This window comes from Chlorocebus sabaeus, chromosome 22 (assembly GCF_047675955.1).
Source record: "Chlorocebus sabaeus isolate Y175 chromosome 22, mChlSab1.0.hap1, whole genome shotgun sequence".
NCBI classification, from domain to species: Eukaryota; Metazoa; Chordata; class Mammalia; order Primates; family Cercopithecidae; genus Chlorocebus; species Chlorocebus sabaeus.
In genome coordinates this window covers 59,589,556-59,614,576 of record NC_132925.1, presented here as the reverse complement: position 1 = coordinate 59,614,576, position 25,021 = coordinate 59,589,556, and the positions used below count along the sequence as shown (strand labels likewise).

Here is a 25,021-nt window from a genome sequence, read left to right as displayed (position 1 = left end):
TTTAAGGCTAGGTACAGTGGCTCATGCCTGTAATTCCAGCACTTTGAGGCCAAGGCAGGAGAACTGCTTGAGGCCAGGAGTTGGGGACCATCCTGGGCAACACAGGAAGACCCCATTTCTACAAAAATTTAAAACTTAGCAAGGTATGGTGAGACATGCCTGAAGTCCCAGCTACTTGTGAGGCTGAAGCAGGAGGATTACTTGAGCCCAGGAGTTCAAGGTTACAGTGAGCTGTGATCTCACCACTGCACTCCAGCCTGGGCAACAGAGTAAGAACCTGTCTATAAAAAACAGAAGAAAATAACTACAATATAAAAAGACATAGTTTGAAAGCACAAGGGTAGAAAAAATATACCACACAGACATTAAGTATAAAAAAGCAAGTATGGTTATATTAATATTAAGATGGGCTTCAGAATAATTATATTACTAGAGATAAAGAGGAAAAGTATTAATGATAAAAGAAAAATTCATCAAGAGGATCTGTCAATACTAAGTGTGTATGCAGTTAAGAATGGAGTTCCAGCTGGGTCGGTGGCTCACACCTATAATCCTAGCACTTTGAGATGCTGAGGTGGGTGGGTCACCTGAGGTTGGGAGTTGGAGACTGGCCTGACCAACATGGAGAAAACCTGTCTCTACTACAAATACAAAATTAGCTGGGCGTGGTGGCGCATGCCTATAATCCCAGCTACTCAGGAGGCTGAGGCAGGAGAATCGCTTGAACCCGGGAGGTGGAGGTTGCCATGAACCAAGATTGTGCCTTTGCACTCCAGCCTGGGCAACAAGAGCAAAACTCCATCTCAAAAAAAAAAAAAAAAAAAAAAAAGAGTTCCAAAATGCAAAAACAAAATTTGACAGAAATGGACAAATTGGCTGGGTGTGGTGGCTCACACTCTAATCCCAGTACCTTCGGAGGCTCGAGGTGGGAGAATCCCGCTTGAGGCTAGGAGTTCAAGACCAGCCTGTGCAAAACAGTGAGACTCTGTCTCTACAAAACATAAAAAAAACCCAATTAGCTGTGAATAGTGGTACATGCCTGTAGTACCAACTACCTGGGAGGCTGAGGTGGGAAGATCGCTTAAGCCTAGGAGTTTGAAGTTATGGTGAGCTATGATTGCGCCACTGCACCCCAGGCTGGGTGACAGAGTGAGATCCCATCTCAAAAAAAAAAAAAAAAAAAAAGAAAAAAGAAAAAAAAACAGAAAAGAAAAGAAAGAAATGGACAAATCTACAATCATAATGGAATGATTTTTAACATTCTTGTCTCAGTAATTGATAGGATGAATAGACAAAAAACCAATAGAGATACATTATATTTGAGCAACACTGTCAACCAACTTGACTCAATTGATTTTATAAAATATTATACCGAACAAATGTAGAATACGCATTTGTTTGTATTTGAACCCACATAAAACATTCATTAAGATGGACTATATGCTGGGCAATGAAAGACGTTTTAATAACTGTTAAAAATTAAAATCTGGCTGGGCGTGGTAGCTCACATCTGTAATCCCAGCACTTTGGGAGGCTGAAGCAGGAGGACTACTTGAGTCCAGGAGTTCGAGACCAGCCTGAGGAATATAACAAGATCCCATCTCTACAAAAAATACCAAAATTATCTGGGCACAGTGGCACATGCCTGTAGTCTCAGCTACTTAGAAGTCTGAGGTCATAATTGTACCACTGCACTCAGCCTGGGCAACAGAGTGAGACCCTGTCTGAACAACAAAAACAAAAAATTAAAATCTAATAGAGTGTATCTTCTGACCAAATAGTAATAAATTAGAAATCAATAATTAAAAGATACCTGGCACTACATACCTATTTAAACATGTAAAATTAAAAATAATGACAATACAAAATACTAGTAGGGATGCAGAGAAACTAGATCTCTCATGCATTGCAACTGGAAATACAAAATGGTACAGCTATGCTGGCAAACACTTTATCAGCATCTTAAGAAAATCTCCATTACAAAATGATGTAGTAATTGCATTCCTGGGCATTCATCTCAGAGAAAGGAAAATTTATATGCACACAAAAATGTGTACATAAATTTTCATAGCAGGTTTGTTTGTAGTAGCCCAAAACTGGAACAATTCAAATGTCTTCAGTGGGCGAATAAGTAAACAAATTATGGTACATCCATATCATGGAATACTACTCAATGATAAAAGAGAAATTACTACTGATACACAAAACCACTTGGATAAATCTCAAGATAATTACACTGAGTGAAACAAAGTCCATCTCAAAGGTTATATATGATGTGATTCTATTTATATAACATTCTTCTTAAATTTTTTAATATTTATTTTTAATTTTTTAATATAGAGATAGGGTCTGTATGTTGTCCAGGCTGCTGTCAAACTCCTGGCTTCAGGTGATCCTCCTACCTTGACCTCCCAAAGTGCTGAGATTATAGGCATGAGCCACCATGCCTGGTCTATATAACACTCTTAAAATGAGAAAATTACAGAGATGGAGAATAGATTGGTTGCTAGGGCTGTGGGATAGGTGAGAAGAAGGGAATGGGTATGACTATGGAGGGGTAGTATGAGGGAATTTTACTGTGATAGAGCAGTTTTGCATCTTGATTGTGGTGGTGATTACACTAGTCTGCACCTGTGATAAAATTGCATCGAACTATATATAAACCTACATATAAGTGAATGCATGTAAAACTGATGAAATACGAATATGTCTGTGCATTGCACCAATGTCAATTTCCTTGTTTTGATATTGTATTACAGTCATGTAAGATTTTTACCATTGGGTGAAACTGAGGGAAGATACGTGGAAATTCTCTGTATTATGTTTGTAATTTCTTTTGATTTTATTATTATTATTATTATTATTATTTGAGACAGGGTCTAGCTCTGTCACCCAGGCTGGAGTGCAGTGGCATGATCTCGGCTCACTGCAACCTCTGCCTCCTGGGCTCAAGTGATCCTCTCATCTCAACCTCCTGAGTAGCCAGGACTATAGGTGCGTGCTGCCACATCTGGCTAATTTATTTTTATTTTTTTAGTAACAATATTTCACCATATTGCCCTGCCTGGTCTCAAACTCCTGGCCTAAAGCGATCTGTCCACCTTGGCCTCCAAAGTGCTGGGATTACAGGCATGAGCCACAGCACCCAGCCTATAATTATTTTAAAAGAAAAAGAAAAATGTTACCTGGAAAATTCATAAATATTTGGAAATTAAGCAACACTCTTCTAAATAAACTATAAATCAATGAAAAATTACAAAAAACATTAGAATATATTTTGACCTAAAAGATTAAAAAAAAAAAAAAAAAACCAAACATTGTGGTATGCTATGAAAGCAGTGCTCAATGAAAAAATTTTAGTTTTAAACGCCTTATTAAAAGTAAGTAACGGGGACTGGTTCCAAGATGGCTGAATAGGAACAGCTCCAGTTTATAGCCCCCAGCCTGAGTGATGCAGAAGATGGGTGATTCCTGCATTTCCAACTGAGGTACTGGATTCATCTCACTGGGACTTGTTGGACAGTGTGTGCAGCCCACAGAGTGTGAGCCGAAGCAGGGCAGGGCATCACCTCACCCAGGAAGTTCAAGGGGTCAGGGAATTCCCTTTCCTAGCCAAGAGAAGCTGAGACAGACAGTACCTGGAAAATCTGGACACTCCTGCCCTAATACTGCACTTTTCTAACAGTCATAGCAAATGGCACACCCGATTATATCCCACACCTGGCTCGGTGGGTCCCATGCCCACAGAGCCTTGCCCACTGCTAGCACAGCACTCCGAGATTGAACTGCGAGGTGGCAGCGAGGCTGGGGGAGGGGCGTCTGCCATTGGTGAGGCTTGACTAGGTAAACAAAGTGGGTGGAGCCCACCGCAGCTCAAGGAGGTCTGCCTACCTCTGTAGACTCCACCTCTGGGGGCAGGGCATAGCTGAACAAAAGGCAGCAGAAACTTCTGCAGACTTAAACATACCTGTCTGACAGCTTTGAAGAGAGTAGTGGTTCTCCCAGCACAGAGTTTGAGATCTGAGAACAGACAGCCTGCTTCCTCAAGTGGGTCCCTGACCCCCAAGTACCCTAACTAGGAGACACCTCCTAGTAGGGGCAGACTGACACCTCATACAGCTGGATGCCCCTCTGAGACAAAGCATCCAGAGGAAGGAGCAGGCAGCAACATGTGCTGTTCTGCAATATTTGCTGTTCTGCAGCCTTCATTGCTGATACCCAGGCAAGCAGGGTCGAGAGTGGACCTCCAGCAAAATCCAACAGACCTGCAGCTGACAGACCTGACTGTTAGAAGGAAAACTAACAAACAGAAAGGAATAGCATTAACATCAACAAAAAGGACATCCACAACAAAACCCCATCTGTAGGACACCATCATCAAAGACCAAAGGTAGATAAAACCACAAAGATGGGGAGAAACCAGAGCAGAAAAGCTGAAAATTCTAAAAATCCTTCAAAAAACCCTTCAAAAAATCAATGAATCCAGGAGCTGGTTGTTTGAAAAGATCAACGAAACAGATAGACCGCTAGCAAGACTAATAAAAAAGAAAAGAGAGAAGAATCAAATAGATGCAATAAAAAAGGATGAAGGGGATATATCATCACTGATCCCACGGAAATACAAACTACCATCAGAGAATACCATAAACACCTCTATGCAAATCAACTAGAAAATCTAGAAGAAATTGATAAATTCTTGGACACATACACCCTCCCAAGACTAAACCAGGAAGAAGTTGAATCCCTGAATAGACCAATAACAGGCTCTGAAATTGAGGCAATAATTAATAGCCTACAAACCAAAAAAAAGTCCAGGACCAGATGGATTCACAGCTGAATTCTACCAGAGGTACAAAGAGGAGCTGATACCATTCCTTCTGAAACTATTCCAATCAATAGAAAAAGAGGGAATCCTCACTAACTAATTTTATGAGGCCAGCATTATCCTGATTCCAAAGCCTGGCAAAGACACAACAAAAAAAGAGAATTTTAGACCAATATCCCTGATGAACATTGATGCAAAAATCCTCAATAAAATACTGGCAAACCAAATCCAGCAGCATATCAAAAAGCTTATCCACCATGATCAAGTTGGCTTCATCCCTGGGATGCAAGCCTGGTTCAACATATACAAATCAATATACATAATCCATCATATAAACAGAACCAAAGACAAAAACCACATGATTATCTCAATAGATGCAGAAAAGACCTTCAACAAAATTCAGCAGCCCTTCAGGTTAAAAACTCTCAATAAACTAGGTATTGATGGGACATATCTCAAAATAATAAGAGCTATTTATGACAAACCCACAGCGAATATTATAATGAATGGGCAAAAACTGGAAGCATTCCCTTTGAAAACTCGCACAAGACAGGAATGCCCTCTCTCACCACTCCTATTCAACATAGTGTTGGAAGTTCTGGCCAGGGCAAACAGGCAGGAAAAAGAAATAAAGGGTATTCAATTAGGAAAAGAGGAAGTCAAATTGTCCCTGTTTGCAGATGACATGATTGTATATTTAGAAAATCCCATTGTCTCAGCTTAAAATCTCCTTAAGCTGATAAGCAACTTCAGCAAAGTCTCAGATACAAAACCAATGTGCAAAAATCACAAGCATTCCTATACACCAATAACAGACAAACAGAGAGCCAAATCATGAGTGAACTCCCATTCACAATTGCTTCAAAGAGAATAAAATACCTAGGAATCCAACTTACAAGGGATGTGAAGGACCTCTTCAAGGAGAACTACAAACCACAACTCAACAAAATAAAAGAGGACACAAACAAATGGAAGAACATTCCATGCCTATGGATACGAAGAATCAATATCCTGAAAATGGCCATACTGTCCAAAGTAATTTATAGATTCAATGCCATCCCCATTAAGCTACCAATGACTTTCTTCACAGAATTGGAAAAAACGACTTCAAAGTTCATATGGAACCAAAAAAGAGCCCGCATTGCCAAGACAATCCTAAGCAAAAAGAACAAAGCTGAAGGCATCACGCTACCTGACTTCAAACTATACTAGAAGGCTACAGTAACCAAAACAGCATGGTACTGGTACCAAAACAGTGATATAGACCAGTGGAACAGAACAGAGCCCTCAGAAATAATACCACACATCTACAACCATCTGATCTTTGACAAACTTCACAAAAACAAGAAATGGGGAAAGGATTCCCTATTTAATAAATGGTGCTGGGAAAACTGGTTAGCCATATGTGGAAAGCTGAAACTGGATCCCTTCCTTACACCTTATACAAAAATTAATTCAAGATGGATTAAAGATGTAAATGTTAGACCTAAAACCATAAAAACCCTAGAAGAAAACCTAGGCAATACCATTCAGGACATAGGCATGGGCAATGACTTCATGACTAAAACACCAAAAGCAATGGCCACAAAAGCTAAAATTGACAAATGGGATCTAATTAAACTAAAGAGCTTCTGCACAGCAAAAGAAACTACCATCAGAATGAACAGGCAACCTACAGAATGGGAGAAAATTTTTGCAATCTACCCATCTGACAAAGGGCTAATATCCAGAACATACAAAGAACTTACACAAATTTACAAGAAAAAAAATCAAACAACCCTATCAAAAAGTGGTCAAAGGATATGAACAGACACTTCTCAAAAGGAGACATTTATTCAGCCAACAGACACATGAGAAAATGCTCACATCACTGGCCATCAGAGAAATGCAAATCAAAACCACAATGAAATACTATCTCACACCAGTCAGAATGGTGATCATTAAAAAATCAGGAAATGACAGGTGCTAGAGAGGATGTGGAGAAACAGAAACACTTTTACACTGTTGATGGGACTGTAAACTAGTTCAACCATTGTGGAAGACAGGGTGGCGATTCCTCAAGGATCTAGAACTAGAAATACCATTTGACGCAGCCATCCCATTACTGGGTATATACCCAAAGGTTTATAAGTCATGCTACTATAAAGACACATGCACACATATGTTTATTGTAGCACTATTCACAATAGCAAAGACTTGGAACCAACCCAAATGTCCATCAGTGATAGACTGGATTAAGAAAACGTGGCACATATACACCATGGAATACTATGCAGCCATAAAAAAGGATGAGGTAATGTCCTTTGTAGGGACATGGATGAAGCTGGTAACCATCATTCTGAGCAAACTGTTGCAAGGACAGAAAACCAAACACTGCATGTTCTCACTCATAGGTGGGAATTGAACAATGAGAACACTTGGACACAGGGCGGGGAACATCACACACCAGGGCCTGTCGTGAGGTGGGGGGAGGGGGGAGGGATAGCATTAGGAGAAATACCTAATGTAAATGACGAGTTAATGGGTGCAGCACACCAACATGGCACATGCATACATATGTAAGAAACCTGCACATTGTGCATATGTACCCTAGAACTTAAAGTCTAATAAAGAATAAATAAATAAAAGTAACAAGAAAAAAGGTTTAAAATCACATTACCTTGCATCACAAGAAACCAGAGAAAGTAAAGCAAATTAAATCCAAAATAAGTAGAAAAAAAGGAAAAAAATAAAAGAGAAAATGAAATATAAGATGAACAAACAATTGAGAAAATCAATAATATCAAAGTTTAGATCTTTGTAAAGTTTAATAAAATTGATAGGCCCCTTAGCAAGATAATCAAGAAAAATACATAAATTAACAAAAAGTTTTAAAAGGAGTGAAAAGAGGTTTATCACTACTGACTATAAACATTGAAACTGATAAAACTTTATACGAATATATTGGCAAATTTAAGTGAAATAGACAAATGTCTTAAAAAACACAAATGACCAAACTAATGAAAGAAGAAATTAAAAACTAAATAGCCTAATATCTGTTAATAAAATTATATTCATAGTAAAAAAACCTTTCCCCCAAAGAAAACTTCAGGCTCAGGTGGCTTTTCCATTTAAGGAAGAAATAGTACCAATCCTACACAAGCTCCTTCAGAAAAGAAGTAATACTTCTCAACTTGTTTTATAAGACCAGCATTATCCTGATAAAGTATTAAGGCAAAAAATAAATTAAAAGATCAGAAAAGAAGTAAAGCTGTCATTATTCACAAGCAACATGTTTGCGTGTGTGAAGAACCCTATCAAAAATACTACTCAAACTAATAAATGAATTTAGCAAGGTTATAGATAAAAAAATTGACTGCATTTCTATATACACTCAATAAACAATTGGGAAATGTTTTAAAATTTACAGACATATTTTAAAAAATCAAATATGAACAGATCTAACAAAAGATGTGTAAGATTTCTCCACAGAAAACTACAAATATTGCTGAAAGAAATGAAGATGACATAAAAAAATGGAAAGCTATACCATATTCATAGATAAGAAGGCATAATATTGTTTAAATGTTCATTTTTTCTAAACTGATCTACAGATATGATGCAATTCCCATAGAAATCCTAGCAAGCTTCTTTGAAGAAAGAAAAAACTCAATCTAAAAGTTATATGGTAATGCAAAGAACCTAAAATAGTCAAAACAATCTTTTTTTTTTTTTTTTTTTTTTTTTTTTTTTTTTTTTTTTTTTGATATGGTCTTGCTCAGACTGGAGTGCAGTGGCGCGATCTTGGCTCACTGCAGCCTCCGCCTCCTGGATTCAAGTGATTCTCCTGCCTCAGCCTCCTGAGTAGCTGGGATTACAGGTGCCCACCACCATGACCGACTAATTTTTGTATGTTTAGTAGAGACTGGGTTTTACTATGTTGGCCAGGCTGGTCTCAAACTCCTGACCTCATGTGATCCGCCCACCTCAGCCTCCCAAAGAGCTGGCATTACAGGCGTGAGCCACTGTGCCCGGCCAAGACAATCTTTAAAAAGAACAAAGTTGGAAGATTAACACCATCCAATTTCAAGATTTCTGTAAAGCTCCAGTATCAAGAAAGTGTGGCATTGTTGAAACCTAGACAAACAGACCAATGGAACAAAACAGAAAGTATATAAATAGAACCACACGCATATGGTTGATTGATTTTCAACAAAGTGTTGAAGTCAATCCGATTGGGAAGGGAAAGTCTCGTTAAGTGTTGCTGGAACATAAAACTGAATCTTGACTCTTCTTTCACTCCATAAACAAAAAATTATTTCAAGACAGATCACAGACCTCAGTACAAAAATCTTATCTATAAAGTTTCCAGAGAAAAATATAATATCTTTCTGACTAGAGTCATGCAAAATTTTTTCGATAAAGACCCACACACTAGCTGTAAAAGAAAATACTGATAAACTGGACTCTATCAAAACTAAAAATTCTACTCATAAAGGACATCATTAATAAAATCATGTTTTGACAAAGTACTTGTAATTCAAATATATAAGGAACTCCTAAAAGTCAACAATATAATGGCAAGGTTGCAGGATACAAGGTCAATATAGAAAATTGGATTGTATTTCTATATACCACAATTATGAAGGCAAGTAATTCAATTTAAAAACTAAGTAAAAGATGCGGACAAATACTTCAGAAAATAAGATACACCAATGGCCAATAATAATATGAAAAAGTGCTCAACTTCATTAGTTATCAGAGAAATGCAAATTAAAATGACAAAAAAAAATTATCTCATACCCATTAGAATGGCTAAAATTTAAAAATCTGTCTACCCTAAACGTTAGTGAGGATGTGGAGCCCCTGGAATTCTCATACATTGTTGGTGGTATTGTAAAATGGTAACACCTCTTTGGAGATCTGTTTGGCAATTTATAATAAAGTTCACATATACTTAATCTGTGACCCAAGAATTCCACTCCTAATATTTATCCAACATAAATGAGAATATACATTCCCCAAAATCTTGTACATGAATGTTGATAGCAGCTTCATTCATAACAGCCCCATACTGGAAGCAACCTGAATATCCATTAACACGGAACTAGATAAACTGTGCTATCTGTGTACAATGAAATACACTCAGCAATTAAAAAAAGGACAAAATTCTAATACACGTGACAATATGGCAGGATCTCAAAACTATACTGACAGAAACTTTACTCTGAAGAGTACATTCATTTATATGAATCTCCATAGTGGACAAAGTTAATGTACAGTGATAGAAATCAGAAAGTAATTGTGGCGGTTGGGGGATTGATTGGAAAAACATATAAAGAAACTTTCTGGGGTGATAAAAAATGTTCTGTATCTTGTGTGGGGCAGTGGCTACACAGGTGTACATTTACCAAAAATCATGAACCAAACATTTAAGATCTGTATTTTATGTTTACCTCTCAATTAAAGAATTAAACGCCATTATTTTTTAAAAGAGCGGAAAATGAGAAGGGTAATTATAAATAGGGAACAAAGGTAGGAATTAACAGATATTTTCCTGAATGGAGACCTCTATACCATTAAGTCCAAATAGGATCAGCAATTTTATTTAACACTTTTATAAGTGATCTGGAAGATCTTCAAGTGTGCAGATGCCAGTGATCTGTTTCTGGTGGGGCCAAGCCAAAAATACAACACTGTGCCTAGAGTAAGGCAAGTTTTTATTTTTTATTTATTTTGAGATGGAGTCTCACCCTGTCACCCAGGCTGAAGTACAGTGGCGTGATCTCGGCTCGCTGCAACCTCTGCCTTCTGGGTTCAAGCAATTCTCCTGCCTTAGTCTCCCGAGTAGCTGGGACTACAGGCGTGCACCACCATGCCCAGCTAATTTTTTAATTTTTTTAGTAGAGATGGGGCTTTACCATATTTGCTAGGCTGGTCTTGAACTCCTGACCTCACGATCCACCTGACTTGGACTCCCAAAGTGCTAGGATTACAGGCGTGAGCCACTGTGCCCCGGAGGCAAATTTTTAAATTTCAGGTCATGATCCATTGGTGGGTGGTGAGATCAACTTAGTAAGTCAAGACCTGAATATTTTTCTTTTAATAAAACAGATGAGACTAAACTAGAAAATATCAGAATGCATGTAATAAGAGTGAAATATTGTTCTGTGAAATTTTTTGTCTGAAATACATTGGATTTTTTTTTTTTTTTTTTTTTTTTTTTTGATGGAGTTTTGCTCTTGTTGCCCAGGCTGGAGTGCAATGGTGTGATCTCCGCTCAGTCACCACAACTTCCGCCTCCTGGGTTCAAGCAATTCTCCTGTCTCAGCCTCCTCCTGAGTAGCTGGGACTGCAGGCGCCTGCCACTATGTCCAGCTAATTTTTGGTATTTTTAGTAAAGCTCGGGTTTCACCCTGTTGGCCAGGTTGGTCTTGAACTCCTGACCTCAGATGATCCACCCGCCTTGGCCTCCCAAAGTTCTGGGATTACAGGCATGAGCCACCACACTCGGCCTGACTGACTTCTTTCTAAGTGGCTTAATTTCTTTTTTCCTTTTTTAAGAGAGCAGTGGTTACTCAGGAGTATAGGAGAGAGGGTAGTGGTCACTTATTGCTATAGCCCAACCAAGCCTTGGCTGCCCTATGCTTAAATATACTTAAGATGTGTATAGAGACACACGTGTGTGTATTGAGACATGATGTAAAATGCATTTCTTACTGTGAGTAGAGATAAAAATTTTTGAGGTTTCATAAGCACGTAAAAAGTGGTATCTGAGCAAGCAAGTTGTGGGGATGTATAGGGGAGCTTGGAGCTCTAAATTCTTGCACAGGAAGGGCCCAGGAGTTACTATAGATAGTAAGAGTATTGACTCATTCAGCACACAGTGTAAGGCCACCAAGAAGCTGAGTCCCAATAGGAAAGAAAAGAAAGATCCCATCATTCTCTTGTACAAAATTATGTTCTTTCCCCACTTAGAAGAGATAAAACAGCAGGGATGGCTACAAAATGGCAGGATTACCCAGTGCAGCTGCTCAGTGCCACACTGCACTACTCCAGAGGGTGCTGTCACACAGACTGCAATGTGAGTAGCTCCCCCTGGAGTTGAGCGGTGCACAACCCAAACAACCCTACCAGGCAACCATAGGTATAGTGATTAAGAGCACAAGCTTTGGAGTCCAACAAACCCGGGGCCTTGTCTCAGACTGAATCCCAGACTATATAACCTGGGGCAGGTTATTTAGCCTCCTTGAGCCTTAGTTTTCCAAACAGAATATGTTATACATCCCTAGGCTCTATTTCAGTGTCTGGCATTGAATAACAATAAATATGTGTGAATTGAATACCTGCCTATAAGGTGGTGGTGAGGGGCAAAGAAATTGACATATGAAAGGTTTTTAATATCTACAAAAGATGACAGACCGATATAGTAACATTCTCCAGGATGGAAAGATACATGCCAGGTAGGAATTGTTTGTTCAAATTACTATTTTTTAAAAGCCATAAGCTATGGAGAGAACAACAGATTTTTTTTTTTTTTTTTAATCCGGATATGGTGGAACTCTGGTAGGATGTAAACAGTTCTTGAAGCTTGAGAATACATTTGGAACAAATAAAAAGTAGGAAATGCATACATTTTGCTATTTACAGTTGTAGGGCAGGTAGGGGCAAAATGTGTTGATAAACTCAAAGAATTTTAAGAATGATATTGTCATGAGCCATGAGCCATGGAAGCTGCAGGGTTTGGGCTCACTCCTGCCATCGGGTGAGGGGTGTCAGCGGAAGGGGGTGTCTGTCCTTTCCTCTCCCAGTGTTTATTTCCTAGTGGAACCGTGGTTTTGACGCAGTCATGACAACTCTTTATCCTTATTAAAGTCACACAATGAAGCAGGTCGCCCAAGATTGAAAGCACGTTTCCAGGGCGGACTCCGGTTCCTGCCTTTGGCCAGCAAAAGTACCTTCTGGCAGGGAGGGATCTCTGAGCCCCGAAGTGAGGTCATGCCAGTTAGCAGTTAGAAAAGGAGGCATTTCTCACACTTGCTAATGAGTTTGACGCTTGTGAAATATAAACAGGAAGTGGGAGCTCTCCAAGGCGACCTGAAGGAAATACACTCCCAGTTTGGTCAACTTGTGAATGCCAGTTCTCTAGGTCGTCAAGGACACTGCCAGTTAAGACTGACTCCCTAACTGCACCCGAGGCTACTCTTCACCCAGTCTCAGCAGTGACCCCATTTTTTTTTTCAATCCTTCCCACTGCCAGGTCACTCCCAGCAGCGCGGTGACTGACCCAAAGCGCAGTGGGAAAGGCTTACAGTCATCTCTCAACTCCCCGAATTTGCAGGGCAGGGGAGGGCAGAGGTCAGTGAAATCCCCAGCCAGGCCTTATTTTAGTCATGAGTTTCCACTGGCTCCCTCCTCTGACTGTATCAGCGCTGCTCACAACGCGGGATTGGAGTTTCAGCTGTTTTCCCTGCTCCAGGCTGAGTGAGAAGGTCACAGAGCCCGGACTTTTCCGGGGGAGGTGGGTGGGGCCCTCCGGCAGCCTAAGTGAGATTGCAGAGATCTGGGGCCGTTGGAGGAGGTCTTTCCGCCCCGGGCTCGGGACTTTGGGTTAGCTTCTCTCCCGCTTCTCTACCTAGGCATCTTGGTTAGAATTAAATTAAATTAAAAACACAAAGCAACACAAGTTCTCATTTTTTTTCCCTCTGTCAGCCAGTGGCCTCGATACAATTTTCCCAGGGCTGCCTTTCCTTTATTGCTCAATTTATCCTTTTCCTAGAGGTTCTGTAAGTTCAAGGGCAGGATCCGTGTCGGATTCATCAACAAGCACAGCGCCTAGCACAGAGTAGGGGGCTCAACAAATATGTGTCGACTGCATGATTGCTAAGATTTCACTGTGTAACAGGCGGTTTTATTTCTTGTCTCTCTCATCCCTCCTGCCCTGGGTGCAGACCGCAAACAGCGCCGCCGAAGTTCCCAACAGGCAGGGAGAGGGCCGATCCGGGTTGGCACACCACGTCCCCGGGGTCTCAGTCCCTGGGTCAACGCAGAGGGGCTCGCGGTCCGCGGCGCTGCGACCTGAGCCCCGGCCACGTGAAGCGTCACGCCCTGCGCTGCTGCAGGGCAGGCGCCGCCGCCGCGGTTGTGTAACGCTGCAGCCGGAGGGGAGGCGACCCGGGCGCCTCTGCTCTGGAGGGGGCAGGGGAGGGAGGGAACACCGGGCACCGCGCCCGGTATCTTTCTGTGCTTGACTGGCCGGGAGGAAGGGGGTGACACTGGGGCACCCAGGGGGCTGCGCAACCAGGTGCCCGCCCGCCCGCAGGCTGTGCCCAGGAGCGGAGCTCCTGGGGAGCAAGGGGCCCTCGGCTCACACCCTCCACGGTCAGGTGCGCGCGGCGTGCTCGGCGGCAGCCTCAGCTGCCCCTGCGCTTGGCTGTCTGCCCGCTTCCCATGGGGTGACATCCGCCCCGCCCCTCGGTCCCTCCCCAAGGCGGGCAATTCCTGGACGCGAGGGTGAGCAGTGGGGGCAGGGAAGCCAGGACGGAAAGAAACCCCAGCCTCTGGGGAAGGCTGGGGGGCCGGGCGACTCCCTCCGCTGCGCGCCGGTTCCTCCAAGCGGGCCGGGCGGGGGAGGAGGAAGAGGGCTGGGCTGGAGCTAGCAAGGGGATATTCCTCTCCCGGCTTGAGTCAGACGCGGGCGGATCCGTCCTCCCCCGTTCCCTCCCAGGAGACGGGAACTTACTTCATTTCCCTGGGGCAGGTTCGCCCACGTTACCAACTCTCCCCCTCCCCCAGCACCCCCGTCCCTTCCAGCTTCCGTGCCCCCCACCCAACTGGGCAGGACCCACGTTGCGCTGCCACCCCCTCTTCGGGGAAAGGCGGCCGCAGCCGCAGACACCTGGGGGCCGGGGCTGGGGGTGGGGGCTCCCTAGCAGCCGCCGGAGCGTTGTCCAACACGTGAGACTCATGTGATGAAGCCGGGGGAGGGCGGGCAGGTCGCTCCTTCCCTCCCCGGCAGTGGCCAGACGTGCCTGGAGTCACAGGGTAGAACACGTAGCTCCAACCCACCCACTCGCTCCCATTTAACCCAGCCCGCAGCCTCTCCATTACTCCTCGGCTTGTCCCCCCACCCCCCCACTCCGCCCTAACCGCCCCCCCCCACCCGCTCCCTCCCGCCTCCCCGCCCGCCCCACTTCTCATTCACTTGGCTCGCACGGCGCAGACCGCGCAGGGAGCACACACCGCCAGTCTGTGCGCTGAGTCGGAGCCAGAGGCCGCGGGGACACCGGGCCATGCACGCCCCCAACTGAAGCTGCATCTCAAAGCCGAAGATTCCAGCAGCCCAGGGGATTTCAAAGAGCTCAGACTCAGAGGAACATCTGCGGAGAGACCCCCGAAGCCCGCTCCAGGACAGTCCTCATCCAGACGCTCCGCTAGTGCAGACAGGAGCGCGCAGTGGCCCCGGCTCGCCGCACCATGGAGCGGATCCCCAGCGCGCAACCACCCCCCGCCTGCCTGCCCAAAGCACCGGGACTGGAGCACGGAGACCTACCAGGGTAAGTTGGCACTCCTTGGCCCTTCAAGCCTCAACTCCAGCCCCATGTTATGCGCCACTCTCAACTTGGAGCAGCTCCGGGCGCACCAGGGGGTTCTTGCCCGGCAGAACGCCTGCAGCCGTGCGCAAGCAGTCACGACCCTTCCTGGTCTCTCTTCCTGCAGGATGGATTTTGCCCACATGTACCAAGTGTACAAGTCAAGACGGGGAATAAAGCGGAGCGAGGACAGCAAGGTAAGCAAGTGCACCCCTGGGGACCCTGCGCTCAGCCCCTCGCGCGCGCTGAGTTTCCAAGAAAAGTTTTCTCGCTTTGAGGTTGGCGAGGGGATGCAGGGTGTGGGCTCGGTGTCTCTTCTGAGTGACTTGGAAAAGAAAGGGCAGATGATGGTTCTGGGTGCTATTCTGCTCCTCTGCCGGACTCGTGCTGCGGGGCTGGGAGGATAGGCTTCTCATCTCCTTCCCCAAGCGCCCACCGCCTCCCCGTGCGTCTTGCAGGAGACCTACAAATTGCCGCACCGGCTCATCGAGAAAAAGAGACGTGACCGGATTAACGAGTGCATCGCCCAGCTGAAGGATCTCCTACCAGAACATCTCAAACTTACAGTAAGTGAGAAGCTGGCCCCTTTCCAACCCAGTCCTTTGCCCAGAGGGCGGGCGGGGGTCACTCGCCGCCTGCAGGTTCCGCGGGGAACTGCAGACCAGACGGGCGGATCAGAGCTGGCGGGTGGCTCTGTGGTGGGGTCCTCCTCCACAGTCCTGGCGTTTTCTGGCTGACTCATGCAAATGAGGCGAGAACCGCTTGGACCTCTCCAAGTTGGCTCCAACACCAATTGGCCTTCCTTTTCAAGAGTTTAACTTCTGGTGATTTTCAGGATTCCCTAGTTTTTCTAACTTAAAGGAACACGCCAAGCACCACACACATTTACCCCTTTCCCTCCACCACTCCCCCCACATTTTTTTTTGTTGTTAAATAAGGGGACTTGCTTTGGTGTGTGATTTTTACGGCCTGTCCTTTCTGGACAGTAGCCCTCAGCTACTTGGCAGCCTTTGGTTGGGGAAATGGAAAAAAAAAAAAAAAAGTATTTCGGGAGGAACAAAAAAGCCTGAATGAGCTGGAAGTTCTGAAAGGGTGTAAGGAAAGAAGTAGGGAAAGCCTATTGGCTGCCAGACATAATAGAGGTCCCTCTCTGAGTTGACACCCCTGCAGAAAAATGTTATCTCTGGATTCCCCTGAGTTAAGGTCAGCAGAGGCTGCTGGAGAAATTTATCTGTCCAAGCATTTTCCTGAGGTAGTTGCAGCTTCCAAAATGCCTCCAAAGATAGATGGCACCCTTTTTAAAATTATTTAATCATATATATTTTATATATATGTGTGTTAGAACAGCTAACGAAGAAAGACTATCCACTTTTTTTTTTTCTTTTAGAGACATTTCTCTTTGCTAAGAAATGTCCCAAAGGTGGGACTTCTCTGACCTCACCGCTGACTAAGGCTCTTTTCTTTCTAGACTTTGGGTCACTTGGAAAAAGCAGTGGTTCTTGAACTTACCTTGAAGCATGTGAAAGCACTAACAAACCTAATTGATCAGCAGCAGCAGAAAATCATTGCCCTGCAGAGCGGTTTACAAGCTGGTGAGTGCTGATTCTGGCTCTCCTCTCTTTAAGAGTTTGAGCACAAATAGAGAGCCTGTGGGCTCAACATCTGATGGAATAAACATTACTGCAACAAATTGCTTATGCACCTTCATTGGGGGAGATGCAGTTTTATCTTTCCTAAAAGGTCAGACTTTTCATTTGAAATGGCAGTGTGCCACCTGGCATGAATACGTATTAGTGAAATGATAAGATATTCCTGTGGCATTTTAGCTTGAGAGTCTCTGGGTTCTGGGAGATTTCCCTACTCTCTTTTAAAATGCCAAGGCACCTATAATTTGCCTTGTGGGTGTTTTACAGTTGGTCTTCTTAGCCCTCTTTCATTGGAGAAGAAATCGTGGGTATGCCCCAGTGTTTTCCTGTTTCTTTGCTTCCTTGTCACTTGGTGTGTGGTGTGATCCTGGCAGGATACAGCAGGAGTTTTTCCTGCATTTCATGTGGTTCCCTGAATAGCCACTAGGTATCTTGGTGAATTGCACAATCTAGCGAAACCACTGAAGTTTCATCATTCGTTTCCACAGACTTCCAGATAATCGGAGTCACCTAACCTTCTAGTCTCACTTCTTCCAAATAATACTGTACTCACTGGGGAGAATTATTCTACCCACTCCCTCATTTCATTCTCTGCCTTCCTCTCCAAGGCTCGTATGATGAAAATGGCAAAAACCCAGCAAATGCTTCTGCCAGTTTCCTCATTAAAAATAGGAAGATGGTCATACCTAATGTCTTGAGGATCATGGATAGAATATGTGGAAAAGATATAGAAATAGCCTAATTAAAGATCACAGCATGACTGCAACTTTTACAAGTCATTGAAAATAAGTTTACTTATAGGTGGTGATTGTTTCTTCATTCTTTTCCTCATTTGATAACTATCTGGCCTCTGCCCATTTTGCCACGGTGCAATGTTGTATGCATTGACTCAGGTTTATGAATACATGAGAATGTTCTTTGCTGCTTCACTTACATGGAAAACTCACAAACCACCTATACATTCCAAAAGAGGGGAAACAGCTCATCTCTATTAATTATGGTCTATTTCCATGATAGGATATTATGCAAACATTAAAAATCATATTTTATCTGAGTGTTAGTATATGGATTATTTTAATTTAATTATTTATACTTTTCAGTGTAATTCTTCTCTGAGCATACTACTTTTGGAGTTAGGAACACAAATCAGTAAATGCGATTTCTTTTTTTAACAAAAACGAAAGCACCTGGTTTTTTGGAGTATAGGTATCCAGGTACACCACAGGGCCTTCTGAAACATTTTCCTTTGGATTTTTGTTTCCCTAGGTGAGCTGTCAGGGAGAAATGTTGAAACAGGTCAAGAGATGTTCTGCTCAGGTTTCCAGACTTGTGCCCGGGAGGTGCTTCAGTACCTGGCCAAGCACGAGAACACTCGGGACCTGAAGTCTTCGCAGCTTGTCACCCACCTCCACCGGGTGGTCTCAGAGCTGCTGCAGGGTGGTACCTCCAGGAAGCCATCAGACCCAGCTCCCAAAGTGATGGACTTCAAGGAAAAACCCAGCTCTCCGGCCAAAGGCTCGGAAGGTCCTGGGAAAAACTGCGTGCCAGTCATCCAGCGGACTTTCGCTCACTCGAGTGGGGAGCAGAGTGGCAGCGACACGGACACAGACAGTGGCTACGGAGGAGAATCAGAGAAGGGCGACTTGCGCAGTGAGCAGCCGTGCTTCAAAAGCGACCACGGACGCAGGTTCACCATGGGAGAAAGGATCAGCGCAATTAAGCAAGAATCCGAAGAACCCCCGACAAAAAAGAACCGGATGCAGCTTTCGGATGATGAAGGCCATTTCACTAGCAGTGACGTGATCAGCTCCCCGTTCCTGGGCCCACACCCACACCAGCCTCCTTTCTGCCTGCCCTTCTACCTGATCCCACCTTCAGCGACTGCCTACCTGCCCATGCTGGAGAAGTGCTGGTATCCCACCTCAGTGCCAGTGCTATACCCAGGCCTCAACGCCTCTGCTGCAGCCCTCTCTAGCTTCATGAACCCAGACAAGATCTCGGCTCCCTTGCTCATGCCCCAGAGACTCCCTTCTCCCTTGCCAGCTCATCCTTCCGTCGACTCTTCTGTCTTGCTCCAAGCCCTGAAGCCGATCCCCCCTTTAAACTTAGAAACCAAAGACTAAACTCTCGAGGGGATCCTACTGCTTTGCTTTCCTTCCTCGCTACTTCCTAAAAAACAACAAAAAAGTTTTTGTGAATGCTGCAAGATTGTTGCATTGTGTATACTGAGATAATCTGAGGCATGGAGAGAAGATTCAGGGTGTGTGTGTGTGTGTGTGTGTGTGTGTGTGTGTGTTTATGTGTGTATGTGCGCGTGCGTGCACATGTGTGCCTGCCTGTTGGTCTAGGACTTTAAAGCTCCTTTTGGCATAGGGAAGTCACGAAGGATTGCTTGACATCAGGAGACTTGGGGGGATTGTAGCAGACTTCTGGGCTTTTCCCCACCCAGAGAATAGCCCCCTTTGATACACATCAGCTGGATTTTCAAAAGCTTCAAAGTCTTGGTCTGTGAGTCACTCTTCAGTTTGGGAGCTGGGTCTGTGGCTTTGAGCAGAAGGTACTTTCAAAAGAGGGCTTTCCAGGGCTCAGCTCCCAACCAGCTGTTAGGACCCCACCCTTTTCCCTTTATTGTCGACGTGACTCACCAGACGACGGGGAGAGAGCAGTCAGACCGAGCTTTCTGCTAACATGGTGAGGTAGCAGGCACTGGCATAGCACGGTAGTGGTTTGGGGAGGTTTCTGCAGGTCTGCTCCCCACCCCTGCCTCGGAGGAATAAAGAGAATGTAGTTCCCTACTCAGGCTTTCGTAGTGATTAGCTTACTAAGGAACTGAAAGTGGCCCCCTTGTACAAGCTGAGCTGCCCAGGAGGGAGGGAGGGAGGAGTTCCCTGGGCTTCTGGCACCTGTTTCTAGGTCTCACCATTAGTACTTACTGTTCAGGGATCCAAACCAAGGTCTGAGAGACACAGATACCCCGAGCGAGCACCCCAAAGTGCACAAAGCTGAGTAACAAACTGCTGCCTTCAAACAGAACTAGACTCAGTTTTCAATTCCATCCTAAAACTCCTTTTAACCAAGCTTAGCTTCTCAAAGGCCTAACCAAGCCTTGGCACCGCCAGATCCTTTCTGTAGGCTAATTCCTCTTGCCCAACGGCATATGGAGTGTCCTTATTGCTAAAAAGGATTCTGTCTCCTTCAAAGAAGTTTTATTTTTGGTCCAGAGTACTTGTTTTCCCGATGTGTCCAGCTAGCCCCGCAGCAGCTTTTCAAAATGCACTATGCCTGATTGCTGATCGTGTTTTAACTTTTTCTTTTCCTGTTTTTATTTCGGTATTAAGTCGTTGCCTTTATTTGTAAAGCTGTTATAAATATATATTATATAAATATATTAAAAAAGGAAAATGTTTCAGATGTTTATTTGTATAATTACTTGATTCACACAGTGAGAAAAAAATGAATGTATTCCTGTTTTTGAAGAGAAGAATAATTTTTTTTTTCTCTAGGGAGAGGTACAGTGTTTATATTTTGGAGCCTTCCTGAAGGTGTAAAATTGTAAATATTTTTATCTATGAGTAAATGTTAAGTAGTTGTTTTAAAATACTTAATAAAATAATTCTTTTCCTGTGGAAGAGAAAGATGGTCTCCTGAATTTTTTTTAAATAACTCAATTGGTGTGATATGGCTGACTCCCATGTCCTTCCTTCTTGGCTTAAGCATACCAGTTAATCTCAGTGTAATTTCATTCAGCTTTTCATGTGCTTTGTATTCAATCAGAATAAGCTTAGTCAACTTGGCAGGTAAATATTGGTTTAATTTTTTTTTTAACCCTTGCCAGGGGTACACGATCATCCTCTACCTCTCCAGAGTTAAGTAAAAAGCATATTTTCCCCCGCCTGCTTTCATCGTGGTCCTTGGAACTTGACAGAAAACCAAGGTATGATACCGTGGGCTGCAGTGTCTGGGGAGCCTGCTGGAGGGAGAGGCACATTGAGAAAAGATTTACTGGATTATTATGCAATACTAATTGATGCTGGGATAGCACCTCTTTGCCAAAGCAGTCTAGCTTTTTCAAATCTATGAAGGTCTAATGGATTTGCCATATCCTGTCTTATTCCTGCTGGAGGCAACATTCCATAATTATTTTCTACATCCTTCCTGGACTTCCTCTCCGGTGTGTTTGTGCGTGAATGAATATTGGGTGTTCCTTAGACAAGTGCTCTTATTGAAAAAAAAAAAAAAATTCCATGGGAAAGGTGGGAAATGACCCAGTCGTGTATTTTTGCCTCTCTCCTTTGCCTTGATTTGCAACATTCCTGTGGGATACTCCCTGATGGCCAGCGACTCAACGGGCTCCAGCTCCCAAAGCTGCCAGAACCCCCTGGTTGTCTGGAGCACAGCGGGGAAGCTGCCCCTAGGGATTTCTCAGTCAGGCAGAGGCTCCAGCTGACCATGGAGACTGCTTCACATGTCACCTTCCCTGTCTCCTGACGGGCCCGCAGGTGAAAGTGAGCATTTTCTGCTTGTGCTAGATGCATACGGAATGCACATAACTGTCCCCAGGCCACACAGGCCGTTGTGCAAGGAGCCGGGACCAGGAGTTGGAAACCTGGCATCGATAGCTGGTGGTCTCTCACCTCCCTCTCCACGCCTGTTTTTGACTAGATAAAATAAGAATTCCGAGCCCTTCTCACAAGTCCTGTAGCAGGCAGATGGCAAATTCTGTGTGCCACTCTTTCTCCCAGCTCAGCGCCTGGACTTCCAGGTCTCATGCCTGTGAAACACCTCAATTGCTCCATGAGTTGCCAGACCTCTCTAGCTAGACTTTTTTGGAAAAACCCCAACAAATCAAACTTATCCTGGTGATACAGCCGGGGGTTGAAATCAAGACCAAACTCTTTTTGCATGACCCTCTCTTTTTCCTAGGCCACTGCGGGAGGAGTAGCTATGGGGAAAGGAGGAAGTGGTTGGAGCAACCTGAACTAAAAAAAAATATTTGAGGGTTCCACGCAGTCAACCCAGAATCCCCCTATGGGAACCTGCCCCTGTCAAATAGCCCCTAAAGTTGCAGCTGTCCCTCCACTTCATTTTCTGCTTCCAGTTCGCCCTTAACCTTTCTTCTAGCCCAGTTTTAGCGGCATCCAAGTGCGCTCAGAGGGAGGTGCGGGGGAGGGGCGTGCACCCCAGCCTAATGCCCACTGCGGACAAAGAGGACTTCTGTTTAAAAAGCGGGGTGTGTGAGTTTCAGGGGGCGAAGCGCTGGCTCCGGGGCCAAGAAGAGGTGGCAGGAGGCAGGGGAGCGGAGGCTGGAGATCTGGCCGCCTTCAGACAGGGCGTGATCCGCCGGGCCTGCTGGGATGGTCTCACCCAGCGCTGACCTGCCTCGCCTGTTGACACAACGTCACGTTTCCGACTGCAGCCCTTTCATGTGCGGCCCGCGGCTAAAAGCGGCTGCCGGTTCCTGGAAGCAGACGTGCCTGGCACCGCGTCAGCAGAAACCTGATCCCCGGGGAAGCTTGGCAAGGCCTCGGGATCGCTCGGCCCCCAGAAATAGGGCCTGGCAGCGGGCGCAGGACGCCCCCCCTCCCTCGCGCCCAGCAGGAGGGAATTCGAGCGCTCCCCGTCAGGGGTGGGAGGGAGGGCGGGGTGGGGTAGGGAGCTGGATTTAGGCAGAGCACGGGGACCAGGGCTTAATTAACTAGAAGCTAGAAACTTCCCACGGGTCATCGCTCACTAATGCACGTCAAACAACCTAGAAGTATCATTATGGGTACTATTACAATTCATATTTTGTAGATAAATAAAAGCAGGCTCAGAGAGGAGAAGTAACTAGCCCAAGGTCACACAGCTTCTGAGGGGGCTAAACGTTTTGTAGGATGGTGGATCTGTTGGTCTGTAGATCTCCTAATTGGATCCAAGGAGAAGGCTTTCACAGAGTCGAGTTGTTAATGACTATAATAATACAAATATGGATATTTATTACTAATAAAAATTACAGCAAATGTGTTTGTGGCATTTACTATTTGCCAGGCACTCTGCAAAGTGCTCTACATACAATAACTTAATTATCACAGCAAGTCCATGAGATAGGTAAATTAGTATATAGTTAATGAACTGTAGGCACAGAGAGGTTAAGTAATTTGCTTAAAGTGACACAGCTCCAGTGATGAATTGTAATTTAAACCTAGGAAATTTGGCTGCGAAGTTTGCTTAACTATAAAACCACACTGCCCTTCTAATTAAGTTAATAGTAGTAAAAGTAGTAATAATTACAATTATTACTATCCTGTTTTGAGTACTTTCTTTGTGCCAGGTATTAACCACTTCATGTGAATTGCCTCTACTTACAGCAACTGTGAAGGGTAGATATTAATATGCCTCTTTTTTTAAGTAAAAAATTTTTAAACATGCTCATTTTACAGATGAGAAAACTGGAGTTCAAAGAGGGGAAATGCCTTATCTGAGGTAACACAACATGTAAGGGACAAAGCCATCCCATTTTCTGGTATGGAACTGCTTCTACATGGAGCTCCTATGATGTTGGGCTTTGATACACATTATCTCATTTAATCCTCCAAACAGCCCTGCGGAATCGGTACTGAGCATCATGCTCAGCCTGTGGATGAGATAAACAACCTCATAATAAAGTTATTTGTCCAAGTCTTTATTTGTTCCTTACCAATGTCCCCACACACCATCCCACAGCGAAGAATGGGCCCATCCTCTGGTTAGAGAAACTAACCCAGCATGACTATCACGGAATATGGGGGGGCAGGGGAGGCATGCCATAGGTTGACTGTGCTGAGAACCAGAATCTGGGCTTGAAGAAACTATATCAAAGTATTGTGGGCCAGGCACGGTGGCTCATGCCGGTAATCCCAGCACATTGGGAGGCCTAGGTGGGAGGATCACTTGAGACTGGGAGTTTGAGATCAACCTGGGCAACATGGCAAAATCCCATCTCTACAAAAAATACAAAAATTAGCCCGGTGTGGTGGTGCATGCCTGTAGTCCCAGCTACTTGGGAGGCTGAGGTGGAAGGAACACTCTTGCAGTGAGCATGATTGTGCCACTGTGCTCTAGCCAGGGTGACAGAGATATCCTGTCTCAAAACAAACAAACAAACAAACAAACAAACAAAAAGGATTCTGTGGGGAAGGGGAGAGATTCCTTTACTCATGTCTCTCCTAAGGTTAGGAAAGGTATAAGCCTAGGGGACTAGCAAGGTATGAGCCACCTGGGGCAGGGCAGTTCTGCTGGAGGAAGGGAGAGAAGGAGGGGGGCAGAGACTGAGTTCCAAGCTCTCTCTTTGGAAGGGAGCCTCTGCAGGCTTAGAGACCAGGCCACCACAGCTCCTGTCCCTCTCAGATTTCTTTGGCCCACCCACACCCTGGCCTGTCTCTCCCCTTTGGCCACCATCCCAGTACTTGGCCGGTGCGGGGTATACAAGAGACTGCCTCGCTTTGTGGAAGGGGGCCAGGATCTCAGGTTAGAGAGGAGACAGCACGTGTTGAGTTCCCACATGGTTTCATAGGAAGACTGTGTGTTAACGGGACCCGCGTGTTCTCCTGAGACCCAGCATTCCCTGAGGTATCTGCCACGTGGCGGGCAGGGAGGGAAGGCTCCAGGTTTCTCACCCTTCATCGGCGGGAACAGCTTCCTTTTTCTGTCTTACTTCTGTAATAGTTTGTTTGAACAAGAGTTTTATTGCTGAAAAGACATCACAAACAAGTTTTGAAGGCCACAAATGACAGCCCCTTCCTCAGGCACTGCCTTCACCTTACTTGCCTCTTTCCCTAGGATCCAGAGGGAGGCTGAGGCCATTCAAAGCCACCCCAACACACACTCCCCCCAGCACCACCCCCTGTTTATCCCCAGCCATCTGTTTGGCCCGACAACCACAGCAGAACATGAGCCGGGTGAAGCCTCTCCCATTGGCCATGGAAGCCACTGACACGCTCGTCTCGCGGCTGGGCCATCCA

The 25,021-nt window shown here is 44.7% G+C and overlaps 1 protein-coding gene across 1 annotated transcript; it reads left to right on the top strand.

Moving 5' to 3' along the window:
• The first annotated feature begins 14,724 nt into the window (after nt 1-14,724).
• On the top strand, nt 14,725-20,677 carry BHLHE40 (basic helix-loop-helix family member e40). Its single transcript, XM_007985061.3, has 5 exons — nt 14,725-15,360; nt 15,524-15,593; nt 15,855-15,962; nt 16,865-16,988; nt 18,309-20,677. Exons 1-5 carry the CDS (start codon nt 15,281-15,283, stop codon nt 19,163-19,165), a joined length of 1,239 nt encoding a protein of 412 aa, XP_007983252.1. The 5' UTR covers nt 14,725-15,280; the 3' UTR covers nt 19,166-20,677.
• The last annotated feature ends 4,344 nt before the right edge of the window (nt 20,678-25,021 follow it).